General features: G+C 48.4%; 1 protein-coding gene across 1 annotated transcript in view; it reads right to left on the bottom strand.

Moving 5' to 3' along the window:
• The window catches only part of LOC135459909 (sodium- and chloride-dependent GABA transporter 2), a 31644-nt gene extending 5821 nt beyond the window's left edge, over nt 1–25823 (bottom strand). The window contains exons 1-8 of the mRNA XM_064736378.1: nt 25759–25823; nt 24212–24433; nt 19798–19932; nt 18828–18968; nt 18245–18329; nt 15932–16064; nt 11586–11720; nt 2433–2536 (exon numbers count right to left, since the gene is read on the bottom strand). Of these exons, the coding sequence (XP_064592448.1) occupies nt 2433–2536; nt 11586–11720; nt 15932–16064; nt 18245–18329; nt 18828–18968; nt 19798–19932; nt 24212–24428 (950 nt within the window). The 5' untranslated portion in view covers nt 24429–24433; nt 25759–25823. The remainder of the gene's footprint in view (nt 1–2432; nt 2537–11585; nt 11721–15931; nt 16065–18244; nt 18330–18827; nt 18969–19797; nt 19933–24211; nt 24434–25758) is intronic.
• Between the last annotated feature and the right edge of the window lie 823 nt (nt 25824–26646).

Raw genomic sequence — 26646 nt, 5'->3', positions numbered from 1 at the left:
GAGAGTCTTCCCACACATCTAAATGCCAGGGTTTTTTCCCCTCTCTCTCCCCTGGTCCCTCCTGTAGCAGCATGTAACAATTTGTTTTTGTCTGAGAAGGGAACATTTTTTTTTCTTTAATAGATTTCTCAGACCAGTTACAATCTTCTGGGTTCTCAGCACTACTAGTTATCTCCTGGTCTTTGCATTATGAGAAAAAGATAATCACAGCCATCCAATTTATTTTCTCTGATCTATTCCCTTTTGTCTCTGTTTCATCTTATTCTCATCCATCAACACTTAAACTGAACATCTCTTATCTATCCAATTCCTTTTTACGCTTGAGCCTCCCTGGTTCTCTTGTGACTGCAACCCTGGGGACAACAATAACATTTGCAGCATCATTCTGAGATATTCTGAACCAAACTGAATGCACCCCTTCTGGCATTTCATGGCCTGCTCTGACTTTATTAAATGTTACTCTGCAAATCCAGTGTGATTTTTCTGTATCAGAAAATAGCATTTTTATATATTGTATAGCATTTTTGGGGCTTCGTGCTCCTCTGCTTGCATGTTAACTAGGTCAGAGCCCCTGCATCATACAAATTCAAATCATTGCTTCCAAAGCACAGCTCCTTGCACTGTCAAGGACTGCACAGCACCCAGCTCTGCCTTTGCATTTGGTTTCTAAGGCTCAAGGAATCTCCCAGCTGGAAAGGAAGGTCACAGTCCATCAATCCCAGCTATACAATGGGAGGTCAAAACCCGAACCTCATTTCTCCAGTTGCTATAAAGTGCCTGCTCTCCACTCAAATTATATTTTCAGTAATTTGATACAAATTCTCACATGTTTCAAATAGTTCCTCGTCCTTCCTGGTGTTTCTCCCTCTTTCCCCTGGATGTATCCATGACAGATGAAACCCTCCTTGGAAAGGCATGGACTGAAAGGCGTTCTCCCATTATCTGGAAGGTGGGAAGGGGTGTCATGGTAGAGAGTAAAATGAGGGGATGGCCAGATCAAAGAGATCTCTGCAGATTTACACCTGAAAGGGAACCAGGCAAACCTGAAGAATTCCCTTGCTGTGACTGGAAACAAGAAATGGTCAATACTGTTTGATGCCATCTTGGACCACTGCCACATGAACAAAGGTTTCTACTGCCCACATCCTTTTCCAGGTCACCCAGAATGGGTGACCTGGAAATAAAGTACCTGGCCTGGCATAAAAAAAGCGGGGCACCATGCTGATGTCCTTCTCCCCTGCTAAATCCTGGTTCTGTCTTCTTATCCAAACTAAGCCTGTAAAGCACAGCACTGACTCATTAAAACTGGATCTATGCCTGGGAGATGCTCGTTGAAGTTTTGACACCAAAACTAAAACCAGTGTTCCTAGAAGAGCTAAACAGCAAATAAGGTAAAGGCACAGCACCATGTGCAGATAGAGGTCTGTCCCCTTTGTACAGCAACTCCCAGCTGCAGTTACAGAAGGTCTTTACAACCCTTTTGCTGAGCAGCCCCTGTCATTGTTCCATGTTACATATTAGACTGGGGATGCAAAGGGCTAATGTCCAAGGACGTGTTGAAGGCCAGAAACAGATCCATTATCTCTTCTTTTCCTACAGCTTTTTCTCTCAAAACTGGATGTGGGAGAAGAGACATGATAAGAAACAAGCATCCTAGTCCTGTTGTTGGAGAGGCAGCCCTGCAGCAGAAATGAACTCCTGAAGTGAAGAAAGATGCCAAGCAAGGATCATGTAGCCAGTGATGTCCCTGGACCTTTGATAGCAACAACCACAATTCTCAATTTAAAACATGGGGGTAGAAGTCAGTGCCAGGAGCAACCTAATCAGCAGAGAAAGTGTGGGAAGAGAGGTGGCCTCCTCTCACACAAGCCTTTTAACCCTGGGGATGGATACACCTACAGCAAAATGAGTTTATTTTCACTGGACCACTTCAACTCAGCAGCCTGATTCTATCTGGCAACCTGGTCCATTTCAGCTCCTGCAGTCCAGCATGCAATAAACAGAAGTCACACCTGCAGGGTCCTATGTAACCATATGAGATAGCACACAGGAACACAGAGCCCTGACAGCTGTGCCAGTCACTGTGTCCAAATGAACCACAGAAGGATAAATCACAAGGGGAAAGGACTCCAGTTGAGAGCCATTAGATTTCACAGTTCTCCTTTCCCTGTAGCTGCTTGTGCAGCCACAAAATAATGTGGGCTGGCCACACAAAGCTAGTGAAGAGGATCTAACTTTGAAGAGTGTGGAAGAGGGGACAGACAGACAATTCACTTGGGTATAAAGCACAGAGAACTGGATGTGGGGAGAAAACACCTGGAATGAGTTTTCCTATGCCTTGAGTAGAAACAAAAATCATGACACTTCCAATGCCAGCAGGCTCCAGCAGATCCCTCATGTTCAGGGAGGGGAAGGCTCGAGGCAGCAGTTACCTGTAGCAGTTGTTATGGTATTTGTTATAGCTGCCCAGAGCCGTCAGGCATCCCAGACAAATTGCATACGAAAAGAAGATTTGAGTGCCTGCATCCATCCAGACCTGCAAGGGAGATGCAAACACAGGTGAGAAGACAAGGCCAGCACAGACACTGCACAGATGGGAAGAGGCAGAGCCCCAATGCTGCTGTAAGCACCAGAAAGGGCAGGGATCAGAAGGCCAGCAGGACTCTGCATTGAAACAAGCCTTTTCTAGAAGGAGGTTGTACAGTGCCAGGAATTACAGTGCTCAGTGAGACACCCAGGGGAGCTGGGCATGCCAAAGGGAAGGGATACATCAGGAGCCTCATCCACCCAAATCACATATAGCTCTTCATCACCACCCTTCTTTGTCTGACAAACCTGCAGCACCCTGTGGCATTCACATTCCCTGAACATGATGCCTTCACCCAGGGATTTTCTCCTGGGAAGCTGAAAGGCAGTGAGACAGGCCTCAGAGAAAAAGGAAAACAATTGTTATCTCATTTGCTTCTCCAGTGATATGCTCATGTGGAATGTGTTTGGAGATTGTTTACCCACAGGTGATTGTTTCATTGGATTCTGCTGTGGGTTGTTTTGACTCATTGGCCAATCAGTGCCAAGCTGTGCTGGGACTCTGGAAAGAGTCATGAGTTTTCATTATTATCTTTTTAGCATTCAGTAAGTATCTTTTCTGTATTCTTGAGTATGGTATAGTATTCCTTAATATAATATAGTATAATAAAGTAATAAATTAGCCTTCTGATAAGATGGAGTCCTCCTCATCATTCCTTCCTTTGTCAGTGGACCTGCATTTACAATAGCACCCTGTGACACTCAAAGCCTTCTGTCAAGAGGAGACCAGATGAGCACTTCCCATGAGAGCTGAAGGAGCCCTCTGCCACCAGAGGAAGGGTACTTGATTTGGGCAAGCCTAGTCTTCAACTGGCCAGCACAGGTACATACAGCTTGTGGTGGTGGCCCTTCCCTCCAAGGCCTAATGTAAATACTCTGAAATTTAAATGAAATTCAACTGGGGAGGGAAATGCTAGAAATAAACAGAGTTGATTGTAAAAGACAGGTCCTAAAAGAACATACAAAAACACTGTTATTCCCATGAGGCCCTTTGCTCTCACTGTCAATAACACATCCCAGGGCTCTGAGGCTGACATTTGTCAATGCCAAATTTCATCTGAAAGCCTAGCTGTGTGCAGTCACCAATTCAGGCACTGTCACTTCCTACTGCAGACTACAGCAAAAGCAGGAACCAATGGTGGGGAATGAAGCAATGACAAAGATTATGAAATAAACCTCTGTTCTCTAAGATATTTTTTTCCCTAGGGGTTTTATAAAACAGAGATAAGACAATCATTCAACAATGCTGAAGCGTAGCTACATTTTCAAGACTAAAGAAAAGCAGAAATAAAATATTGCTGGGACAACTTTATGAGAAAAGTCTCCATTTGCCTACACTCTCCTCTCCCAGAGTGGCAGTGCCGTAAGCCCTCCAGCATCAGCCTCGCCCCAGAGCCCCTCTGAGAAGAACAGGGGTCAGTGGAAAGCACCACAGTGCTTTCCACAGGTTTTGATGCCTTCAAATCACACCTGTATCTGTCAGCCAAGACCTCATGTCCTGAGGGAATGGTTGGCTGGGCAGCACCTGCCCAACCACCCCCATTGCTCAGGCCACCCTTACCAATGCGTGGTTCTGCCTTTCCTCTTTCCTACTGGCCAAAATGCAACCATGTAGCGACAGGTTTTGTTTTATATTTACTTCTCCTTCCTGGCTAGTGAGCCTTACAGAGGCATGTTACAATCCCATTAACTACCATTTTCTCAGAAGAAATTCTGGATTTAGCTCAAGGCATAGATGCACAGAATAAATCCTCCCCCCACCCACTGCTGCCAACTCCAGCAGAGAAAGAAGGCCAAAGTGCTGCTAGGGCTAGGTTTGGTGAAACTCCTCTCCCTGACTCTTCTGCAAGCCAATTGCCTAACATTCAACCCCACCATCTTCCAACTCCATGGAAACCCTGGACTCTGGGTTTCAAATCAAAAAGGAAGTGAGAATCAATCTCTGATTGTAGAATGGGAAGGAACAGGTGATGAGATGGAACTGGAACAACTAATTCAAGGCACTGGGAAGTCAAAAAAGTAATTGACCTCAGTGTATTTTACTCTTTTTGGAGATAAATGGGAAGATGGGTTTAGAGAGCAAGGTATTAATTTTTTTCAGTTCAAAGACATTAGAAATAGATCAAAGCCCTTTTAAAATTGATTCCTAAAGCATCAGTGTGCTCTTGGGCAGCACAGGCACACCTTTCATTTTGCAGCTATGTTTTAGGCACAGCAAGGCACCAAGGTGAGCTGGAGCAGCAGACACCTTTGCATCAATAATTTAAACATCTTTGCACAGACTGGAATCAAATGCTTTGTTAGGTTTGCTTTTTATTTTGCTGTTCATTGATAGAGCTCTTGTTTTCCATCAAATCTGAGCTCAAAACACACCCTCTCATGGGGTTTGTAGCTCTTGTAGCTCAATTTGTCAAGATAACAAGACTTTTGCCATTAAGCTGCCTACCCCATGCCTGTCATAACATTAGACTCAGTTGATGCTTTTCTACCAGATTTAACAGTTGTCAGAAACCTCAAGGATATCAATTACCTATGAATTGCACAACAGTTAGGGAATGGGAAAAAGACAGGAACTCAGGGTCCCCACTGAGCAAAAAGCTACAGGGAAGAAGAGTCAACCAGTGTTAAATATCACATAAATCACACAAGCAAAGGAGAAACACCCCTCAGGCAGGAAAAGAACTGGTGCTTTACCAGCCATGGTGGAAGCCAAATATCAAGAGGCCAAGCTTCATTAGCTCTGTGGTTTATGACACGGCTCATTTCTAAAATCCAGTGATAACCCTGCAACTTGTGTAGCAGAGGGGTCTGTGGGCTCCTCACTTCCCTGCCTGCTCTGCCCAGTCTCACACATGTGGGGTGCACACCTGGTTGTGTGGGAGTCTCAAAGGGATATCTCTATGGAAGACATAAGCTTATGCTCCCATTTGGAGCAAGGCAGCCTGTTGTTGAAACCTTAAATAAAGCTAAGCTTGAGTTGCAGAGGTTATGATCCTCCTTGGCATGACTGTGAACCCCAGCTAAGGCTGTCTGCACATTATTTCAGGCATTAAAAGGTTACTGCAGCTCCTGGGCCAAAGACAAAAGACATCTACAACCTTCCCAGTTTCCTTGCAATTCCCAACTGCTTCCCCCAGATTTCTTGAGGGGGAAAAGGACTGCCACAGGACTGATGCCATGTGTGCTCCTGAACCACTGCTGATGGGGTCAAGCAGCAGCAGCAAGTCCCAGGACTTTGGGGTAACTGGGAGTGGAAAGGGGTCCAGCCTCCTCCAGCAGCACCACTGCCCATCCAGCTCCACAGGGCTCACGGGGGCTACATAGACCTGTTGTCATCATATTGCAAAAGTTCCATACCTTCTTGGTGATTTCTGATGGTCATCTCCTTGCAGCACTGACTTCTTCACAGCACAACTAACAAACTCCAACTCTCTTCAGCACCAGCTAACCCACTCTTTTGTAGCACTCATCTTCTTATTGGGCACAGCTGTGGCCTATTAAGGGCAGGGCTCTTCCTAATCTTTGGTGATTAGTACACCTGCAACTCCTCAGGGGTGAGACTGCCTTCTGCACTATATTTTCTTATATTGTATCACTCCACACAGACCATTCACTTCAGCAAAGCAGCTCAAACCTTTTCTCCCCAACCTGCTGCCTGTGCTCATTTCTCTCCCTGTAGTGACTCAGAGAAATGGTTTTTTCAGCTGTTTCCCAGACCAGTCAGACTAAAAGGCTTCGCAGGGTCAGGCCGTGCTCTCTTTCCACTGCAGATAAAAGCATCCTGCTGTTCTCTGGCCACTGCTCCCAAAGAGACTGGTAAAGTTTATCCTGTTCAGATTTTGCTGGCATATTGGCAGAATGGGTATTTTGAGTTAATTATTGTCTGCATTTTTCTAAGCCATCCAGTTTATTTAATTCATAATTCAAATTCTTTGAACATGTTGTTTGGTCCAGTTTGCAATAGCTTCCTATTCTGTTTTTAGCCAAAACATTTACACCTGAGTTGCCGTTATTCAAGATTGTTATGGCCATTCCTCTGTCTCTTAATTTTCTCAGCAATATTCACTTTATTACACGTACTGGAATTTAATAGCTCCCAATACTGAAACAAGTCCTTTCTTAGGAAGTTCTCAAAGCACTTACATAATAACAGCAAAACCACTTTAAAGCAAAACGTTATTGAACCCCAGTGGATGCCATACATCAAATATAGGTGGCATGCTGAGAAGCACTGAACTGTCCCCATCAGCAAGCAGAGACAGCACAGCAGGGAGTGGGTACATGCTGTGTGGAGGGTCACACTTGGTGTAATGCATAGCAGAGAGCAAAAAACAGCCAAATCTTGAGCTACAGTTCAAGCAGCATTTCTTTTGCTCACAACATCACAGCTCACGAGTCAGCCTGGGGCGCTGGCACTCCCCACCAGCCACCCACTGCACCACACAACAAACACATCCCTGCCTTGGAAAGGGACATGGTGACTCCTAAGGTTTCACTGCAAGACTCTCGATTTCCAGCACACTGACGTTCCCCTTGGCTCAGGACTGGCATACAGGCCCCAGCCCAAAGATGCAGCTCACGTCCCACTGTGTTGCACCAGCACAGAGCTGAGGCCCAGGGCAATGCTTCCCCCATCCCCATTTATCCCAACAGAGAGGAGACAGGGAATGGGGCACTGGCATTTGTAAAGTGTCCCTATTCCATCTGCCCAGCATCGTGTTCTCAATCCCAGAGCCAAATCTGTTTGGAAAATTCTCCTCGGGAATGAGGAACAGGGGCTTTGTTCCCCAGTTAATCTTCCTCTGCCAGCACTCAAGGCCCCCACAATGTCCTGCCTGAGAACACTGACCTCATGTTATCCCCACACCTCAGGGGCCTGGAGGGACATTTTGCACCCACGAGGGCCCTCCCACCATTGGGGTTAATTTAAACACCACAAGAAAACAAACAGGTTTGGGGTTCATCCCAAGGAACGCAGCTGCTGCCCCGGGGAGGTGCAAAGGGGTGAGCGGGGCTCCCAGGGATGCTCCTCGCTGCCAGGCTTTATGGTTCTCCCCGCCCTGCTGCTTGCGATCTGACAGACAGACCGATAGACAGACAGATAGCTTCATTCCTTCCTGCTATGTCAGCGCTGAGATCAGGCTCAGCAGGGCAGCAGGGCTGGGAACAGGCATGGGGCAAGGAGGCGGAGGGAACCACCCGGCTGCGGTTCTCCCCACAGGGATGCGCAGCTCCGGCAAGGCAGAGCAGAGGATTCCAGCCCCGAGCCCCTCTGGCCCGCTGTGGGAGCGCCAAGTTCTCCCTGCCTGCTGCCCGGTGCCTGCCCTCTGTGCCCGGGGCCACGTGGGAGCAGTGCCCGGCTCGCAGCCCCTCTGCCGGGGCTGTGGGGACAGGCAGGGCCCTGTGGGTGACAATCGGGCCCTGTCGGTGCACATGTCCGCACACGGCACAGCGGGAGGAACAAACACCCGCCCGCTGAAGAGGAAAGCTGTGCAAACCCGGCACGCCGGGTCAGGACACGGCCCTGCTGGGAAAACAATAAATACGGGGAACAAATAATATTTAGGAGGCCTGTGGTCGCCTCCCCACTCACAGGGAAGCGGCAGCGTTTGCTGGCCATAGAGCAGCAGCAGGAAGGGCCTGGATTTGGGGCTCTGACCCCTTCCCAGCATGGCTTCAGGGGCCCAGGGTTAACCCAGCGGGTCCTGGCCCTGCAGGATGTACGTATCTCTCATCCTCCCTGTGGTGGCTGGAGAGGCTTATCCTTAACTCAGCATTGATGTGAGAGCTGCCCTGGCCCAAACCATGACCTCAGCATCCTCCCTCTGCAGCCACAGGCACAGTGGGAAGACCTCCCCAAAAAAGCTGGGGGCATCTTCTCTTGCCTTCCCTTTCTGTCCTATCTGTTGGGAAATAAGAGCCATGAGGGAAATCTGCAGGCCCAAACACTCCAAAACCCAGTCCTCAGGGAAATAGGTGAAAGAAAATGAGAGGGATGTAGGGAAGGATATTCAGAAATAAATTAGGGAAGGATATTCAAAAATAAATGCTCAACTCTGCTGCCTATTGGTACCTCCTGTTCTTCCCTGCCCCAGGACTGGGTTACAGCCCCCTAATCAGGGGTCTTCATATCTGGGATGGGTGGAAAGCAACTTATCACAGAAGCTTCTTTCTTTAAATAAAGACTGGATAAAGTACAAGCAAATACAGCATGATGGGTGTTTTCTAGAAATTTCAAGAGGAAAATAAGAGTGGGAGGCTTTGAGAAACATTTGCTGCTTTTCCAGAGAGAGACAAACTCTGAGCACAACAGCAGCCTCTGAGCACAACTTCTTCATTCTCACTCAGCATTAAACCAAAGGAAATTTAGCTATGACTTGATACCAGATTGAAAGGAGACTACTACATTCCTTCTCTTTAAAACAAACCCAAACACACAAGACAGTCCTTTCTGCATCAGCCCCACCTGTCCTCTCTTTATATCTGTCTGTCTAAACAGTGACTGGCAGTGATATGAAAGCTTCAGTCAACAGAAAGCCTGACAGCACCTGGAAAACTCTTTTAATGACAAGTTTTACACACTTAAATCTTAGTCCTACTCTGATTTCCTCTCATTTCATCTTCTCACTGGTGGATCCCACTATACATTCCTCTCCTTAATCACATTCATAAATTTCCAGCATTTCCTGCTGAATAAAACAATCGATAAAACAAATAAATGCAAAGGGTGAAGTGATCAAAAAGTACAAATGGAGGATGACTCCAAGACCCTCTGTTGGTCCTCACTGTGAAACACATCTGGAGCACAGCAATGCAGTCAAGGAGTGAGAAAACACTTTGGGCCTAGTTATGACTGACATGCTAACATCATAATATTAAATAATATACATATTAAGAAAATGAGCTATGAGCTCGTTTTTTTTTTTTTTTTCTGTAGGGACATGCAGTTCAAAATAGAATTTTGCTGTTATCTGCTCATATTTAAGCATAACTGGCCTTCCTTATTCAACACCTTGGTTTGGCAGCTCTCTGTATGGTCTGATCTACCTATCAACTGCAATTCATTTACCATTTTAATTATAGGCATTTCAGATTGAGGAGATGAAGATGCAGGAAGATTTAGGGCACTTCACAGCCAGAAGAGACCATTACCAATCAGCTCAACTGAGCTCTCATAGACAGGATTTCCCAGTTCTGTCCAAGGTCACTTGGCAGGTGAAAAGCAATGATTTCCACACACCAGCCTGATATTCTGACATTTAATCACATCTCAGCTGTTGCTGCTCCCTTGGTAGAATCTGATAAATAATTCATCCCCTCTTTTCACGTAGTTTTTCATATACTTTAGAGGAACTTTGATTTTGTCTCCTTGCATATTGTTTGCCCTTTGTTAAACCTCCCCTTGAGATGCCTTCTCATAAGGCTTAGATTGGAGAGGTCTTTTTTTTTTAATTTCCAAAATCCTTTCCCTAGCACTAAGGAATATTCCATTTTTCAAGGCAGTACAGAACTGCTGGTAAACAATTACAGCTCACTGTCCTGTGAGCACAAATTAATTCTAATCAGCTTGGTCCCCATGGGCTGGCACGACTCACACCACAGTTCCTGCACAGACACAGGAGGGCACAGCCACACACACATGTGGGGCTTGGGGCACAAACCTTTCCCTCTCTGATGGGAAGACACAAGAGAAGACTCAAGCCCTGCTACATGGCTCAGTAGGATGATTAAAACCTGCTAGAGGAAGGCAACCATCGATGCCAAATCCTGCTTTTCTCTCTCAGAAGTAAAGCATTCATCAGGGAGTGTGGAATGGGGGGAGAAGCAAGTTTTCCTCCCTTGGTTCAGCAGAGTTTTCCTCCCCTTGTTCAGAGCCATTCTCTTACTTTGAAGGGTTACTCTGCCTTTCCACCAGCATTTTCTAGGCTGGAAGGAAGATCCGCTTCTAAAGCACAGGCTGCAATTGAAATGGTTTGCCAGGACAGGCCTAATGAGGACACAGCTAGAACCAGCCATGTCACGCCTGAGGTGGCTTAGTTCAGTCCCCTGGGCAACACAGCCACGGTAACAACAGGACTTTTCATGAGAGAAGGAGCACCATTCAAAAATATTGTTTCATTTCAAAGCCTCTTGCACTTCATCAGTGCAGAGACACAGTCACAGCAAACACAGACCTGTTCTCACCCTTCCATGCTTTTCTGCACCTCCATGCTGATGGAGCAGCAGCTCCTGCCATACATCCATCAGCACTTATGTTCCCAATTGCAAAAGTAACTTAGCAGTGGTGCTAGACCAGAAAGAGTTAATAGGGTTACCAAGGGTTTTGCTGGCCTATTTTCCAGGCAGGCACCCTTTAATCTCCTTTGGAAACACCTTCACACAAAGGCTGGTACAGTAGCTCAGCTGGAGCCAGGATTTAACATGGAAGAACTTGTCCCAAAGAGATTAAAAGCAGCAGTCGGGCGCTGACCCGCCTGTCAAACAGGCAGGAATTTCTCACCAGGGATGGGAAGGAGAGAAAGGCAGCCAGGTCCCAGGGACTGCTGCTGCAGCATGCCATGGCTCCCACCATCCATGCACCCAGCATGCTTCCCAAGGGAGATGGAGCACGAGTGCCAGGAGCAGGGCTCATCCCCACAAGCACAATACAGAGGGGCACCCCATGCACTGTCCAGCTCCACAGCAGAGAAGCCTCCTCAGGAAAGGAAGGGATAGCTTGCACCACTCAGGAGAAAGGATTAAATCCCACTGCCCATATGCCTGAGCAATTCAGACTTAACTCAGACAGGAAAACAGCCCTGGAGGGCAAGAGAGCAGGGACTATCAGAAAAGACATCAGTATCACAGCTCTGCCTTACAGCCACAGAGGGGCAAAAGAGGGGTCAGAAAGTAGAAATTAGAAGAAAAAGAGTAGGAAAACCAAAAGAGAGAGTGAGGGCTGCCAAAGGAATCCATGGAAGCACAGCTTCACCATTCATCCCCCCCCCCTTCCACCTTACCTGAGGGTCTCCAAGGCGACTGATGTCTGGATAAAGGTAAAAGAGGATTCCCTGGGCTGCCCCAGGTAAGGAGACTCCCCTGATGAGCAGAACAATCAGCATGACGTACGGGAACGTGGCAGTGAAATATACCACCTGGGAGGAGCAGGAAGGGACAAGTGTGAGAGAACAGCATGGGCCAGAGCACACGGTGCCAGCCAGCAGCACAGCACTGACCCCTGGCCTGGGAATAGGTCAGGCTGCTTTGCTGAGCACCATGCTGTCTCCTGCAGGAGAAAGAAACATGTTTTAAAATGCACTCAGGAAATGTATGACATGCCATTGCGTGCCTGGAGCCAGAGAAAATCTTTCTAGTCCTAGAGCAATCCAGACCCTGAGCCAGGCTGTCAGCAGGTTGGACTCAGAGTGGGTCTTCTGAAGCCAGTGGTGTAATATCTACATGCATCAGGGAAGGAGCTGTCCCCAGCATCCACCTTCACATCCCTACTCTAAATAAAGTCTGAGTGCCACACAGTCTCTTCTCCACAGCATTTAATGGCAAGGATGAAGGGGTCTGCAGGTAACACCTTGAAACATGACTGCCACTGAAGGACCACCAGGGACAATGCTGGGGGTCCCCAGCTCAGAGCTAGAACAAAGGGGGTGTGCCCAGCCCTTCCCAATGCAGTGACCAAATCATGGGCATTTCAGAGCAGGGCTGCAAGTCTCAGAATTGCCACTAAATTGCCATCCTGTCTGGGATGCAGACCCAAACAGGACCTTGAATGTGGTATTCACATTCTCTCAATAGAGATAGACATAATTCTCTCTCCCAGGGTTTTTCCTGGGGAAGGCAGTGAGAAAGCTCAGAGAGAGAAGAGAAAACAAGTCTTATCCCTACTTGCTGCTCCTGTTGTTTGGCACATGTGGAATGTGTTATGGAGATTGTTTACCAAAGGGGATTTGTTAATTGGACTCTGGTCATCGTTGTTTGGACTGATTGACCAATTAGGTCAAAGCTGTGTTGTGACTGTCTGAAAGGGTCACAGGTTTTTCTTTAGTATAGTGTAATATAATATAGCTAAATACAACATTTGTTCAGCCTTCTGAGTCATGGAATCAAGGCTCTTTATTCCCTGCCTTGATGCACCCTGCATTGATACTTGAACACATGTCCTCTTGCTTTTTGTGTCACTAGCCCCATGAGAAATGCAGACACACTCAGGTAGGGTTAAAAGCACTTTTCCCTAGCAAAGGAGCTACATCCCTTGGGGAAAACCAGCATCAGATAATCCTTTCAGGGACTTCTCTACCTCTGGTAAATGTGACACTCAGTTTGGGGACTACCAGGGTGCTTTCAGGACTGTTCAGGCTAACTGCTGTAGCATGACAGTGACACAATGACACCACATTGCAGTCTGTTTCCCACACAAACTGATATTGAGAGCTCATGCAACCTCCTCAACAATTCAAGTAATGTGAATAATCCTTTTGCACTGCTTCCACCCCTTAAAGAATTATTGGCCACCTTGACAAGAAGTTGTTCATTATCATGCTAGGCCAAAAAAGGAAATGTTTCTTCTTCAGGATTTTTCCTGTGTGGACGTGCTGAGCAAGGACTTGCATCAGCACGCTTCACCTGAATGCTACCCTACAGCTCTTTTCTCAGCTCTGGCAGTTGTGCACTGGAGAGCTCATCTCTGGAGAAAGTGCAAAATGTAATGATGTGAAGTAACCTGTTTCTCACACCTGCCCATCCATCCAGAATAAGTTGCTTTAAAATCCCAAAGCCCACTATCTCTTAGTGGGAGTCACAGGCTGTGACTCATCTTTGGCCATTTCTGTGTTAGGGGACATCCTGCTGAAAACGAGCATATGGTTTCCCTGGACAGTGTGACCACTTCTGGTCTGCCCCTAGGTAATCTTTATGATCTGAGCAGTAATTCAAAATCAGATTTTGTTTTCTGGTAGACTCCATCTGAATAAAGCAATGTCCAAAGCACCTGATTCTGTGAGTCCTTCCCCAAGTCAGGACACACCTTCCAGTCATTCAGTTTCATTTTGTAGGAGAGGATTGAAAGACTTCCCATCCTTGAAAAAACCCAATACTAGACTATCATCTCTATTTATGCATTTCATGTGCCCTGTTCTATGTATCTATGATAACACTGACACAGAGATCAGTGAAAAATACCTCCTTGCTGAGGCTGTGGATTGCCTGAGATACCTGGAGCAGGTTCATCCCAGTCCCTCTGAATCTGCATCCTGAACACTGTAGAAACCAAGTACAGGATCCTTCAGCAAGTAAATTCCTCCTAGTCTCAAATTTTCAAGGAGCTTCTGATTTAGAGCTGCACAGTGACAGTAAATCAAATCTGCAGGTCCTGCAAGTTTAACCATCATCACTGTATTTACCACACAACCAAAGTCTTCCTTTAGGAAATAATGGGATGCAAGTCTAACCTTTCTCAGCCCATGAAAGCAAGATTAAAAACAAAATTCATAAAAACAACTCATTGTCATTGAACCTTAGTGCACATTCTTCCAGGATGCCAGGTTGCATCTCTAATCTCTAAATAACATCAGTTTTAGGAGCTCAGGGTACAAACTGGTAGTTGTCTGGCATGTGATTTGGATTCATATTTTGGTAACATCCTATTGCTTTACAGCCTGTGTGAATTACTGTGTTAAGCTTTTCACTCCACAGCCACTCACACCTCCACCGACACCAGAGACCTGAATTTGGAGAATGCTTTGCTGGATTAATATTGCCAAACTTCTAACAATAGGAACATCTGGATCCAATGAGATATTACTCAGTGTTTGGCTCAGACCCAATATTTTTTATTTTTTGGGCATTGTTAGCACTTACATCACTAGGAACCTTGCCGGGATCAGTGTGATCGTTCTGTCACATGCTGGTCAACAACATCCAGGGTTTTATTTGAATCTGATCCACATGCCTCTGCAAAGTGGTTCCATCTGTGACAACCTCCTGCCTGTGGGAGTGCTCCTGGGGTCAGGCAGGCCCTGTGCAGGAGGATGAGAACCACTGCTGGTCTGAGTAGGGCGATTTCAGCTCAGGGTGCTGACCCTCCACAGGCAAATCCTCAGAATTAAGGAATATTTCTTTCCCAGTGGGGTTATATTCCTGCAGCCATCCTTTTAGTCAGATTATGAAATACATGGAGGGTTGATAAATCTATGGACACTTGTTTCACTGAAAGGTTTCAAGATCTCTCCATCACTAGTATTTTTTGCTAAAAATCACTTGCATTTGACTGAGAACTTGTATCTAAAATAGATGGAATTTGTTATCAAGACTTCCCACACTACATTTGCTGTATCTTTGTATCATATTTGCTGTTATTAGACTGCCTCTGTTTTCTTTTACCAGGCCACCACAGCAAGCAGTTGCTCTTTTCTTCTAATTTTACTCCATGGAAACCAGAAAATATCATCCTTGCAAGCTGCTTGATTTGCCTGTCATGTTCCATAATCCCAGACCATTCTGGAAGCAAGAGAAACTACTAACATCCAATGCCATCCACTTGGTAGAAATGGGTACAGCTAAAGTTTACACCCCATCACACATGATGGCTTGTTCAAGACATGCAGAGAAGACACCATTTAGGAAATACACAAAACCTTTTCATTTCCATCTGTTCTTGCTGGCTCCAGACAAAGCTAGCTGGGAATGGGGTCAGGAGGCAGTGGCAGAAACTAAGTCATGGGGTCAGTGCAAATCAGAGTGGCACACTCTGTAACAGACAGCATGGAATGGAGCTGGACAGCAACACCAGTTTTTCCCAAAAACATTAAAAGAAATAACTCTGGGGTGACTAGTGTGGGGATAGAAAAGTGAGACCTTTACTGCTGGAGAACATGAGCAACTGTAGGAAGAGTTGGGACAAACAGAAAGCATAAAAAGAAGCTCCTATGGTGCTGAGGCAGAGAGGGCTTTGGGGCCATCATGGTTACCTTTTTTTATATTGAATGATTTTGAAGATTTGCCAGCAGAGGCAAAAACATGCTGCTTGCTCATGCTGTGGTGGGAAGGAAGGGAACATGCAACCACCCCAGACAGAGGAAGACTGCAGGGTCTCCTCAGCCTGTGGATGGAGAGGGACTAGATGGGGATATACACCTTGGAAATTGATGCTCTGAGATGCCTCAGTGCTCCCATCCTTTCCTACCCAAAGCCACAGAGCCTGGCTCACACTCCTGCTGCACACTGAGCCCTACAGGCTCCCACCGGCTTATGCAGCCAGTGGTTCCCAGGGGACCTCAAGGACCTCTCTGAACCTGTGAAAGGTGAGCAGAACCAGTGCTGTGACCAAGAGGCTTGACCAGAACCAAGGACTCACCTTGCCCGTGGACTTGACCCCTTTCCAGATGCAGAAGTAGCAGATGATCCAAGCCAGCAGCAGACACAGAGCCAGCTCCCAGCGGAGACCACCCAGGTGCTGGATGCCATCAGAAATCTTTAGCACTCGCCTCCTGCATTGGGGGGAAGCAAAGAAACATGCAGGAGTCACTGATGCTGGCCACTAATATTCCCAACACCATGCTGGTTCTCACCTCCTTAGTGCCTGATGGTTTTGGGGAGAAAAGCTGTCTTACTAACAAGGTCCAGGTCTAAGCTGAAGGCCTCAGAGAAATTAAGCTGTGGCCTTCTCTGAAAAATCCTGCCAGCCATGGACACACAAAGTTCATCTACTTTTCTGACAGGCTGCAATCCTCAAAGTCAGGGGTACACTGCACTTACCATGCAGAATCCATCAGGACCACCCAAAAAGCAACGCTGTCCAACCCCTTCTCCCTAGCACACTGGACTCTTCTGAGGCAGCCCTCAGGACACAGAGCAGCACAGCATCCCATTCTGGGACTAAGACCCAGCCACCACCACCATAATCCCCACTGCACAGTCAGAAGATAACCTTTTGCCAAACAGTCATATTTATAAAGCTTTCCTGTTTCATCTTCCCCAACAAGAAGAGGCCGCCTAGATCGTCCTCTCACAGCCAGTGTGGAGATAAAATCCTGGCTATGTGGACCTTGGTACAAATGAGGTCAGATAATAACAGCCTTTCCATGCCATGTGTGTGTCAAATCTTCCTCATCACTTACAAAAGTAAGGACTCATCCTCCTCAATCTCCTACACCTCACAGTTGAACCTGAGTGTGAAACCCCAGGGTTCAGTCCCAGAAACCCAAGCCTGAGAGGGATTTGCACAACACTGGAGCCCAGCAACCAGCAGTGTCCACCCTGCTGCAAAAGACAGCAATTACCCCAAAATAAAAGTGCTGCTGGAGAACCCATGCCTAAGGCACTCTGCTGTCCTCCCTGCCCCACAGCCTTGCAGCAGTTTGAGGGGGTGGGAGAAGGGTTGGAAAAACCACAGTGCACTCTCAGATACGCTTTGTCACGCTGCTCTTTGCCTGCTTCTGAGGATGTGGACTCTAACCAGTGCAAAGGGTGCCACTGGACTGGAACTAACTGGGAAGAGACCTGTGGAGTGTGTGATCACCTCACTGGCAGGTCAGAGCTCCTCAAAGAAATGCTGGCCTCCTACCTCCCTGCCCTGGGACAGCAGGAGCAGATGCTGCAGACAGTGGAAACAGAAGGAACAGAAGCAATGGACAGTGGAAATTTCCAGTCCCATGCTGCTTACTCCCCAGTAACACAGGGATGGCCACAGCAGTGGTAGAAACAATGAATTTTCCAGTGTTCAGCCCCAGGAAAAGCAGCCTAAGGCAGGCCCCCATTTAATCACCTGTGAGCAACAGACAGAGGGAGAGCACAGGAGACAAATATAAAATTTTTCCAACTTTGGAGTTTAAAAGCAATGTCCCTGTGCTGAGCTGAGGAGGCCTTTTGGGTGCTGTGTGTGCGCTCCATCCCCCCTGAGGGCAGGCAGGGACAGAGCCCTCCATCCACCCAAACACACAAGGGAAATGCATGGAGGCAGCACAGGAGTTACCTGCAGCCATTCAGCCAGGGCTCAGAGCTTAGCTGGACCATCAGGGATCCCAAGCCAACACCCTAAGCCTTTGTGACAGACATAAAGCTACTCTGGACCCCAGGGTAACTAACAAGAGGAGAAAACAATGAACACAAGGGACCAAATTTCAGTGTGAAGTTGTCTGACCCTAGCATTTCATTTCAATTTTGGTGAGTTTCTCTCCTCAGCTTAACTTGCATATTAGTCACCCTATACTGAGGACATCACTCCTTTTTCTATTTTTGAGATAAGACAGTGCACATACAAAAGTCACTGCCCACCATGCCAGAGCCTCCTGGGAGCACGCTGGTGTCACACAGCAGCATGGATTCAAAGGAAAGAGGTCAGTGAGAGCAAAAAGGCCAAAAGGTCCAGAGGGACAGGGACAAAAAAAGGCCAAAAGGTCCAGAGGGACAGGGACACAGCATCAGAGAAGGACAAAATCAGGTGGCTCTGAGGCAGGCCAGCACAGATCCAGAGCAACACCCTGGGTGCAGTGAAGTTAACCTTGGCTGACAGGGCTGCCCCTGAGAGCCTTCACTCTGACCTGCTCAGCTTCCTCTTTTGTGTCCTCTTCTAACAAGGTTGGGTTTATGGGATGTGCTACTGCAGTTTGTTCCTTGCTCAGGGAAATATCTGAGAGGGAAGGGGTGTTCAGGCCTGTCCTTTACTTACTCCCAGAACTCGATGACAGGGGACGTGGCGTTTTCACTGGTCACATTGAAGGTCGAGTTTGCCTTCTGTAACTCCATGCAGTTCTCTGTGGGAAAGGCCCAGGGAAACAAGAACTGTAAGCAGCAATGCCTGGAGTACCAGAGGATCTGAAAAATCCCTCCCTGTCCATCCACAGTGTTGAGACTCCCTGGCATTGACTCTGGGACAAGTTATAGTCCCAAGGATGCACAGAAAGAAACCCCTTCCATGGAAAGGCTGAACAGAACCACAGAAGAACAACCAGAGAAACACACAGACCAAGAGGATTGAAAGATGCCAAGAAGGAGGGCACCCATGTTTGCTGGAGCCCAGAGCAGGAGTCACCAGGGAGGTCACCACTGCACTGCACTGGTGCTTCTCTAGCAAAGACTGAGACCAGCAAAGCATCTCCCACAAAATGCCAACAGCACTGCAGTGACCCAGCACCCCAAACCTAAATCCCACCCACACAGGAACAAGAACTCTCCTGAGGCTTGGCCCTGGGCAGTAGCAGGTTTCCCTCAGTGGGATCTGCTGGAGAACAGGGAGAGGGCTCCACACCCACCTGTGTTCCACTCGTGGTCACAGCTGCCCCAGGGGAGGTCAATGGTGAAGGAACTGAAGAGATAAAACAAGGCCCAGGCCAGGACAATGATGTAGTAGAAGTTCAGCAGTATGACGATGACCTGTGAGGCGTAGCCGATTCCTGCAGAAAGGGAGCCCCAAGGGCAGGTGACCCTCATGGATTCCCTTTGGAACAGGATTCCCTGTGGGACCTGCTCACCCAGTGTTTGTGCCTGCTGCTCTGCATTTTGAGTGCATTTTGGCAATGGGAGGGATGCTGGACAGCTTATGGTTGGAACATCACCCAAAGGGGCAGAAACATACCATGGTGTGGTACCCACTGAGTCACATCTCTTCTAACAAAATTCATTTTCTAATAATTTTCACTTCCCCTTTTCATCTTTATTTGAGAAGTTCTTTTATTGGCACTGCACACCTTCTCTGGGAGATGTTGGAGAAGCATCCAAAGGTTTTGGCATATGAAGAGGAGGCAACTGTGACTTTCAGAGAAATCAAAGAAAGTGGCTTGAGGCTGGATAACTGTGATGAAACTCTGCTAGAAGTAGAGGATCTGACTACTGACAATTCATTAAGAGAGCTGACACCTCCACTAGTAAGGTTTTACACAACCTGCAAACTCACAGAGATGACAGAGCATTGACTTAAAAAAACAACAGCAGCATGCTTTAGGTTCCTCATAATCACCAGAAGCATTTTCCCCATTTACCTCTTAGAGGACAACCTTGATTTGTCACAAAGCTCCTTGCCATGAAGAAGGAAACTGGGATGGGATGTAACAGTGACAACTGTTGGGTGAAGGTGACCCAAATGGGGTAGCCAGTGGTCCTCTCAGGCAGATGGGCAGGGGATGTGTGGAGGTGCATAACAAGGAGGAAACACATCTCTGCTCATGCCCTCGGTGTCCCAGGGTGTCCCCACCTCCCTGTGCCCTCCCAGCTCCCCCCTCTCACCTTCAAAGAGGGGGCAGATCCTGCGCCAGGCCGTCACCCCTCCCTGGCTCGTGTACTGCCCCAGCGCCGTCTCCAGCAGGAACACTGGGATCCCACAGGTGAAGAGGAAGATGAGGTAGGGGATGAAGAAGGCACCTGGCAGATAGAAAAATAAGCCCCATGTGGGGACTGAGGTCAGGCTGTCTCCAGGCAGTCACCAGGCAAGTTCCTCCTGAGTGGGACAGCCTGGAGATTGGAAGATCACAGACAGGATGCCATGGAAAAAGAAATTTCCTCACATTTCATCTCCTGGAGTGATGTGATTGCATGAATAATTCAATATGTTCAAAGACTGGAGAAGAAAGTTGTGAATAACTGTATGGAAATACAAAAGAACACTGCTGTAAAGACATTCCAACTTTCACATTGATTATTGTGAAATAATCAATGTGCACTTGACAAACCCATGGATGGCAGAACGGAGGCTCTGAGGAGCACATGGAGACTGACACTTTTGCCCAGTTTGTGGGGTTGCTCAGTCATTTGCTTGGCAAAAAGCAGCAGACAGGCAAAGGAAAAGCAAACAGTGCAGGAAAGCATGCACCTCACAGCAGCAGCCAGGGCTGCCCTCCCATTCAAGCCCTGTCATGGAACAGGCAGGAAGAGATTAAATGCTTCAAGCTTTTGATTACCCCAGGCTAGTGTTAATTGCAGTGATGGCCTTTACCCCACAGAGCACAGGAGACAGCCCCACAAGATGGTGCATGCCCATCATGTGCCACTGGAGCTGTGCTGAAAGGCAGGGACACAGGTCAGGAAAGAGGGAGACTCAGGCAGAGAGCAGCATCTCGCCTGTGCTGGGCTCAGAGGATATGCAGGAGAAGAGGTGGCAGCCCTGCCAGGCACCAATTGTGTTTTCCCTGCATCCTGCCTGTGGGATGCTCACTGGCTTTGGGCTCAGCTCAGTAAGGGTGTAGGGAAAATCACAATCCTGGTGCACAATTCAGAACCCAGGAGATTTCATTAAGAAGCTTAGCTAGCATGCAGGGGCTGGGAAAGGGAAAGGGCACTTTGGGGACTGGCTGGGATTCCCACCCTGTGCTCATCTCAGCCAGGTACAGACCCACAGGCCCCTCTTCTTACAAAAAAACAAAAAAGCATAAACAAAACAGAGAGGGAAGGCACCTTGGCAGCTCCCTGTGGACAAAGAGGAGCTGAAAGGGGTGCTGGTTTAATGGTTTGACTCCATGATCTTAGAGGCCTTTTCTAATCTCAGTGATTCTGTGATACCTGGCAGCCCTGCAGGAACAATGCACATGTGCCCATATGCTGTAAATAAAAATTGGTGAAGGCAAATGGCAGGGGAAATGTGAAGCACTGGAGGCTGTGAGGAATTTGAAGTTACAGGCAGATTTTTCATCCCTGGCCCCCTTTCCATGAGGTAGGAGCAAGGATGGTGCACCAGACTCTTGCATAGTAGGAAACAGTTTCTGTAAGATTCCTTTGTCTTAACACCATCCTCTCAACTCCCAGCTTGCACAAAATCAGCTCATCATGAAAATCAAGCCTGTTTCCAAGAAAGATTGTGGTCATATAAAAGTTTGTATTTAACTAAACTCCAGGAGAGGTCTCTGAGGCAGCAAGTCAAGTTTTCCAGCCCAGTTTTCCTTTATGTGCAGCCTGCAGTCTAGCCTGTCCCCTAACTTGCGGTTATCTCGAATTTCAGGAAGGTTTCAGGAGGGTCCTGACATTATAGGCTGTGAAATAGCACAGAATTATGGTGGAGAGAAGGAAAAATCTGTAGAGACGTGTCTCTGCAATCTGCCCTAAGCCCCTCACATCCCTGGTGGGAAGATTGGTGTGCTGAGCAACAGACCCCAGTGAGAGCTGACACAGAGGATGAATCCTGGGCACTGTGTGATTAACACCACCAGTATTATTCAGCTAAAAATAAATAATAAAGACACTTATACTAGCTCTGTAAAACCTTGAGTAGTTATCTGCAAGAAATGTATCATTTTAAGCAGCTTTCCCAAGTGCCAAGAACAGAGGCTTGTTTGTAGGGTATTTTAGGGGAAAACTCTCCCAGCTGGGGCCTGAGCTCTGGCCAAACCCTGGCCCCTGCTGGTCGGGCTGTGTGCCATCAGATCCAGGTGTTTCTGTGCTAAAAATATTATCAAGTCACTTTGACTTACTGATTTGGGCCTATAAACCCTGAACCCACTTTTGGGGCTGAATCCACTTTTGGTGACCCAGCTACAGGTGGACACACGTGTAGGATTTTCCCAGTTGCTGGTATTTCCCAATCAGTGGGGCCAGCCTTTCCAGAGAGAGCCTGGCCCTGCCACTGCAGGTGAAAGCAAGACCAAACAAGCACACCAAGAACAATTTTTTCCTCTTCTTTGTTGTTTTCCTCTACTTTGTAGGGCTTTGGTGTCATGCATTGAGCATTAAATGTGTAATGCGAATACACCCCCAAAGAAAGGAAGAGTAAATATAACTCAGATTTTAAATAACTCAGATTTTGCAGATACCATTTCTTGAAGAGACTTGATTTAGGCAAAGCAGAGCTGCCAGCAGTTGTCACCACTGCCTGCACACAGTTCAGAAGGGACAGAGAGGCATCCAGCAAGGCAGAACTACCTCAGGCTGAAGGGAGTGCTGGCACAAGAGTTAATGGCTGTAGGCTGGCTGTGATTGACCTGGGGCTGGAAATTAAATAAATCTTTATAGAAGAATAGGAAAAGCAAGTGCCTGGATCAGCATTTCTAAAGGAATATAAGGCAAAAACCTCTGGGAAGTTTTAACTTTAGGTGTTAGAAGGGTTTTGAATCCGTGCTGTCTCTGGTAGGCTGGGTTCCATGAGGCAGCCTTGTGTCCTGCACCACCTCATCACGCTGCTCTGCCCCAGGAGAAACCTGACAGAATCTGTCTCCTCACCATGCAAGAGTCCTGTGCACCATCCTTGCTCTAACTTCATGGAAAAGGGGCTGGAGATGAAAAATCTGCCTGAGACTTAAAATATCAACACAGCCTCTAGTGCTTCACAGGACTTTGCTTCAGGCCCATTTCTCCAGGGAAAAAAGGCTGAGAAATCCCATTGAGTCTTGCCTTTGCGGCTCACATGGGAGCTCCCCTCTCCCCATAGTTCTCCCTGAGCTTTCCCCTGGCACCCAGGGCAAGGGGTGCCTGGACAGGATTCCAAGTCCTGCTCCCATCAATGGAAAGTTGCAGCAGTGGGACCAGACACAGCTCAATGAGCAGCCAAGAAGCATTTCCCACAGAAAAAGAACATGCAGAAAAATTCTCCTTTTTCAGCAAGGAGACTGCCTGATCACCTGGTGAAAAGAAACAAGCACTGAAGAAAGCACGGCGTGAAAGTAGCTAAACAGTGTTTAATCCTCTTTTATGCCACTGGGATGAAAGCAGTTTAGTGAGGCCCATGAGACCACTGCAAGCTCAAGCCAGGGGATTTCAGCCCTGGGTCCTCAGTGCTCACTCCCTGCCAGCTCCCAGCCAAGCACCACTTCCCCTCTCTCTCCCCTTCTGGAGGGCCCAATTAGGAGCTAATCAGAGAGCAGCTCCCTCTCTCCACAGGTCTGTGAGCCAAACTTGAGAAAAAACTTTGTGTTTTCATTTTTTATACTTTTCTCATTTAAAAGGTGGCAGCCTGCAGCAACCCTCCACCTGCAGAGCAAGCCCAGGTCTGCTGCCAGGGCACAGTGCAGGCTGCCCTGGGGTGGAGGGCTGAGCACACTGGAGTGCTCCCAGCCCAGTGCCAGCAGCAGCACCCTGCATCCCTGTCCCTGCATCAGCCACATCCACCCACACTCCCACAGCCCTTCCCTGGGGATCAGAGGCAGGCTCCCCTCTCCCACAGCTCTGGTAGATGCCAAGGGAGTGGGGCAGGAGTGGTGCTGGACTTCTTCCCTGAGGCAGGAGAAACCCCTTCTCTTTATCACTGCCTCCAGGAGCCAGGGGACAGCCCTCCAAGGACACAGACAGGAGCAAGACCTGTGTCCAAGAATTCCTGAGAGTTCCCCAAGTTCCTATTCACAGAGCCTGCAAAGACACTGGGGCCCTGTGGCCTCTCCCAGCACTCCCTGCTCTCCCACCATCCCATCTGCACAGGATGCTCCTTAAGGAAGCGATGCCTGAAGTGAGACACAGGGGTCAGAAAGCTGAGTTCTCTTCCTGCTCTTCCAGCCTTCCCTCTTCAGCAGCAGGAGCAGAGCTCCATCCATCTCAGGGAAGCACAGCTCCAGCCATCAGAAACCTGGGATATTCCCACTGCTACTCATGTCCCACTGGGTTCAAAACAAGCCCCCGGTTGGGGCCCAGCTGGCAGTACCCTGTTGGCACCTTCTCTTCAGACTCGTAGGCACAGCTGAGGAGCTGGCAGGGATCATGGGGTGCTGGCCCTGGCTGCTCTTACCTCCACCGTTCTTGTAGCAGAGGTAGGGGAAGCGCCAGACGTTGCCCAGGCCAATGATCTCCCCAGCCACAGACAGGACGTACTCCAGCTTGTTGTTCCACTGACCACGCTCCAGGGTCTGCTCCTCCTCCTCTTCTTCCTCCTTCTCCTTTTCCATGCCAGGGTGTGTGGGCACCATTTCACCATTGCTGACAGCACCGGGGACGCTGTAATCCATCCCACCTGCAAAAAGAGTTTCCTTCATCACATTCAGCATAAACCACGCAAAGATGCAGAAATTTGGACCATGGGAGGCAAGAGAGGGGCAAGGAAGTGCATACACACATCTCAAACTGCTCTTCCCTTTCTCCTCATGCAGATTCCTGCTGTGCTAAGAGTGCACATGCATTTTCACTAATGAGTTCAAAACTAGTCCTTAAAAGCCACTATTAGTTTCATTATTTTAAATTGCTGCATCTCAAAACAGTCCCGTGTCTGGAAGCCCATCCTCTAAGCCCAGTGTTACACCAAAGACCCAGCAGCTCAGGCTGGAGCTGTGTCAGGTGTAAAAAACAGGGCTGGAGGGAAATGACAGCAGGATCAAATATTTGACAAGGTATTTTATAAGGGTTTCCTCTTCTGTTGCCCTGGCCTGGTTTTACAGACCATATGATGGATACTGCACACAGAAGCCCTAGACACAGGAAGAGAAGAACCTGAAATGATAGGAAAGCAAGTTTATCCTTCTGATGGCAGCAACTGTTGCCAACAATCTTCAAGGCTACATAAAAAGGTGATTTTCAGAACAGTGCTATCCTTCTAACAGCAGTATAAAGCGTGCAGAAATCATTGGCATCTGGGATCTTGCCTTTCTCAAGCCCTTCCAAACATCTGCCCATTTCCTGCAGAGCTTCCCACAGCACTGCTCTCAGATCCTTTGGCACCATCTCCAAACACATCTGTGCTAAGAGAAGACCAGCAGAGAGCGGGTGGGCACCACTTCACTGCCCCACGTTCCCCCAGGTACCTCCAAGAGGACACAGAGGGTTGAGCCTGCTCCTTCCAGGCAGGATGCCCCGCTGGCTGCCAAGTTCTGCAGGAAAAAGAGTGAGGATTGTGGTTTTACCAGTCCCCAGTGTCAAAGCTGGGATTGCTGAGGACCTCGTGCCAAGGAGGGCACCTTCCCTTCCCTGCACAGTGCCAGCCCCCAAGCCTACTCCATGCCCTCAGAGCTGCTCCCCCAGCCCCAGCCTTACGCTGACATTTATTCATCGGGAGGGCAAGAAAAGGCACTGGCAAGAAATTACACTCTCCCTTACCCAAGGAGAGCTAAAAAAGGGCAAATCAGCACTTTCAACCTCTCCCCTCCCTCTCTATAAAACACCTGGGGACACGAAGAGGGCTAAGAAACACTGGCAAGCGTTTGACAGCAAAGGAAGGACTGGGAGGACCCCGCCACGCTAGAAAATGATTAAACAGGCAGAAAACGCTCCGTGACCTCTGGGCAGCCCCGGCAGGGTGAGGGGCACAGGGGGACAGGGCAGAGCGAGCGGGGACAGAGGTGTTACCTGGCGGACGGCGCTGGCGGGGCGCGGGCGGCGGGAGAGGCGAAGGCAGGACCGAAAGGTGCTGGCTATTTAAAGTGTGGAAGGAAAAAATTCAGCGGTGGTGTAATCCTAGACTTCGCCCAACCCACATTCCTTCCCCCACCCCCCAGGGCTGGACAAAAACCTACACATGACTGATTTCATGGCCAGCGCAAAGGGGCTCGTTCCCCCCGCCGGGCTCCGTCCCGGGCCGGCACCGCTGCGCTCCCGCTCTGTGCCCGGCTCTGTCCCTTCAGAAAGGGACACCAACACTCCCAGGTGCTCCTGCAGCGCTGCCCGAGCGAGCCCAGACCTGCTGGGAAGAGGTAAGAGAGAAAATATGAATTCCCAGTGAATTCCCTCCACCCATCGCTGCTCCTCACGGGCGCAGGGCAAGGTTCCTGCACCGCAGCCTGACCCGCAATTGCCAGGACTGTGCTGTGGCCAGGACGGGAACAGTGGCAGGCAGCAAAGCCGGGAATAAACCCAGCTAAGCGCTCTGCTGCTTCTTACTGAGGGCCCAAAACAGCCCCATTCAGAAATCTGGCAGGGTGCAAAGTCTCTTACCTCACACGCAGGGATCTTTGCCACTGGTCTTGTCCAGAAGCAGCGCTGCCCCATCCCTGGAAGCTGCAATGGGAACAGACAAGCAGTGGATGAAAAGTTTCATAGCAAGGAGCCCCCCAGCCCCAGTGATGCACACCCAGCACTGGGCTGTGAAATGAGCTGCTCTTGCTCCAGAATATCCCAAAATCTTGGGATTACAGGACGTAATGATGACATTAGGCTCCATAAAAGAGGCAAACAGATCAGGGTATCATTCATGGTGGATAAGTTACCGCTGTGACGCTCCAATGATGTACATTAGGC

This window comes from Zonotrichia leucophrys, chromosome 1A (genome assembly GCF_028769735.1).
Source record: "Zonotrichia leucophrys gambelii isolate GWCS_2022_RI chromosome 1A, RI_Zleu_2.0, whole genome shotgun sequence".
In the NCBI taxonomy this organism is placed as follows: Eukaryota; Metazoa; Chordata; class Aves; order Passeriformes; family Passerellidae; genus Zonotrichia; species Zonotrichia leucophrys.
The sequence above is the reverse complement of the archived record's forward strand: the minus strand, read 5'-3'. Positions and strand labels throughout refer to the sequence as shown.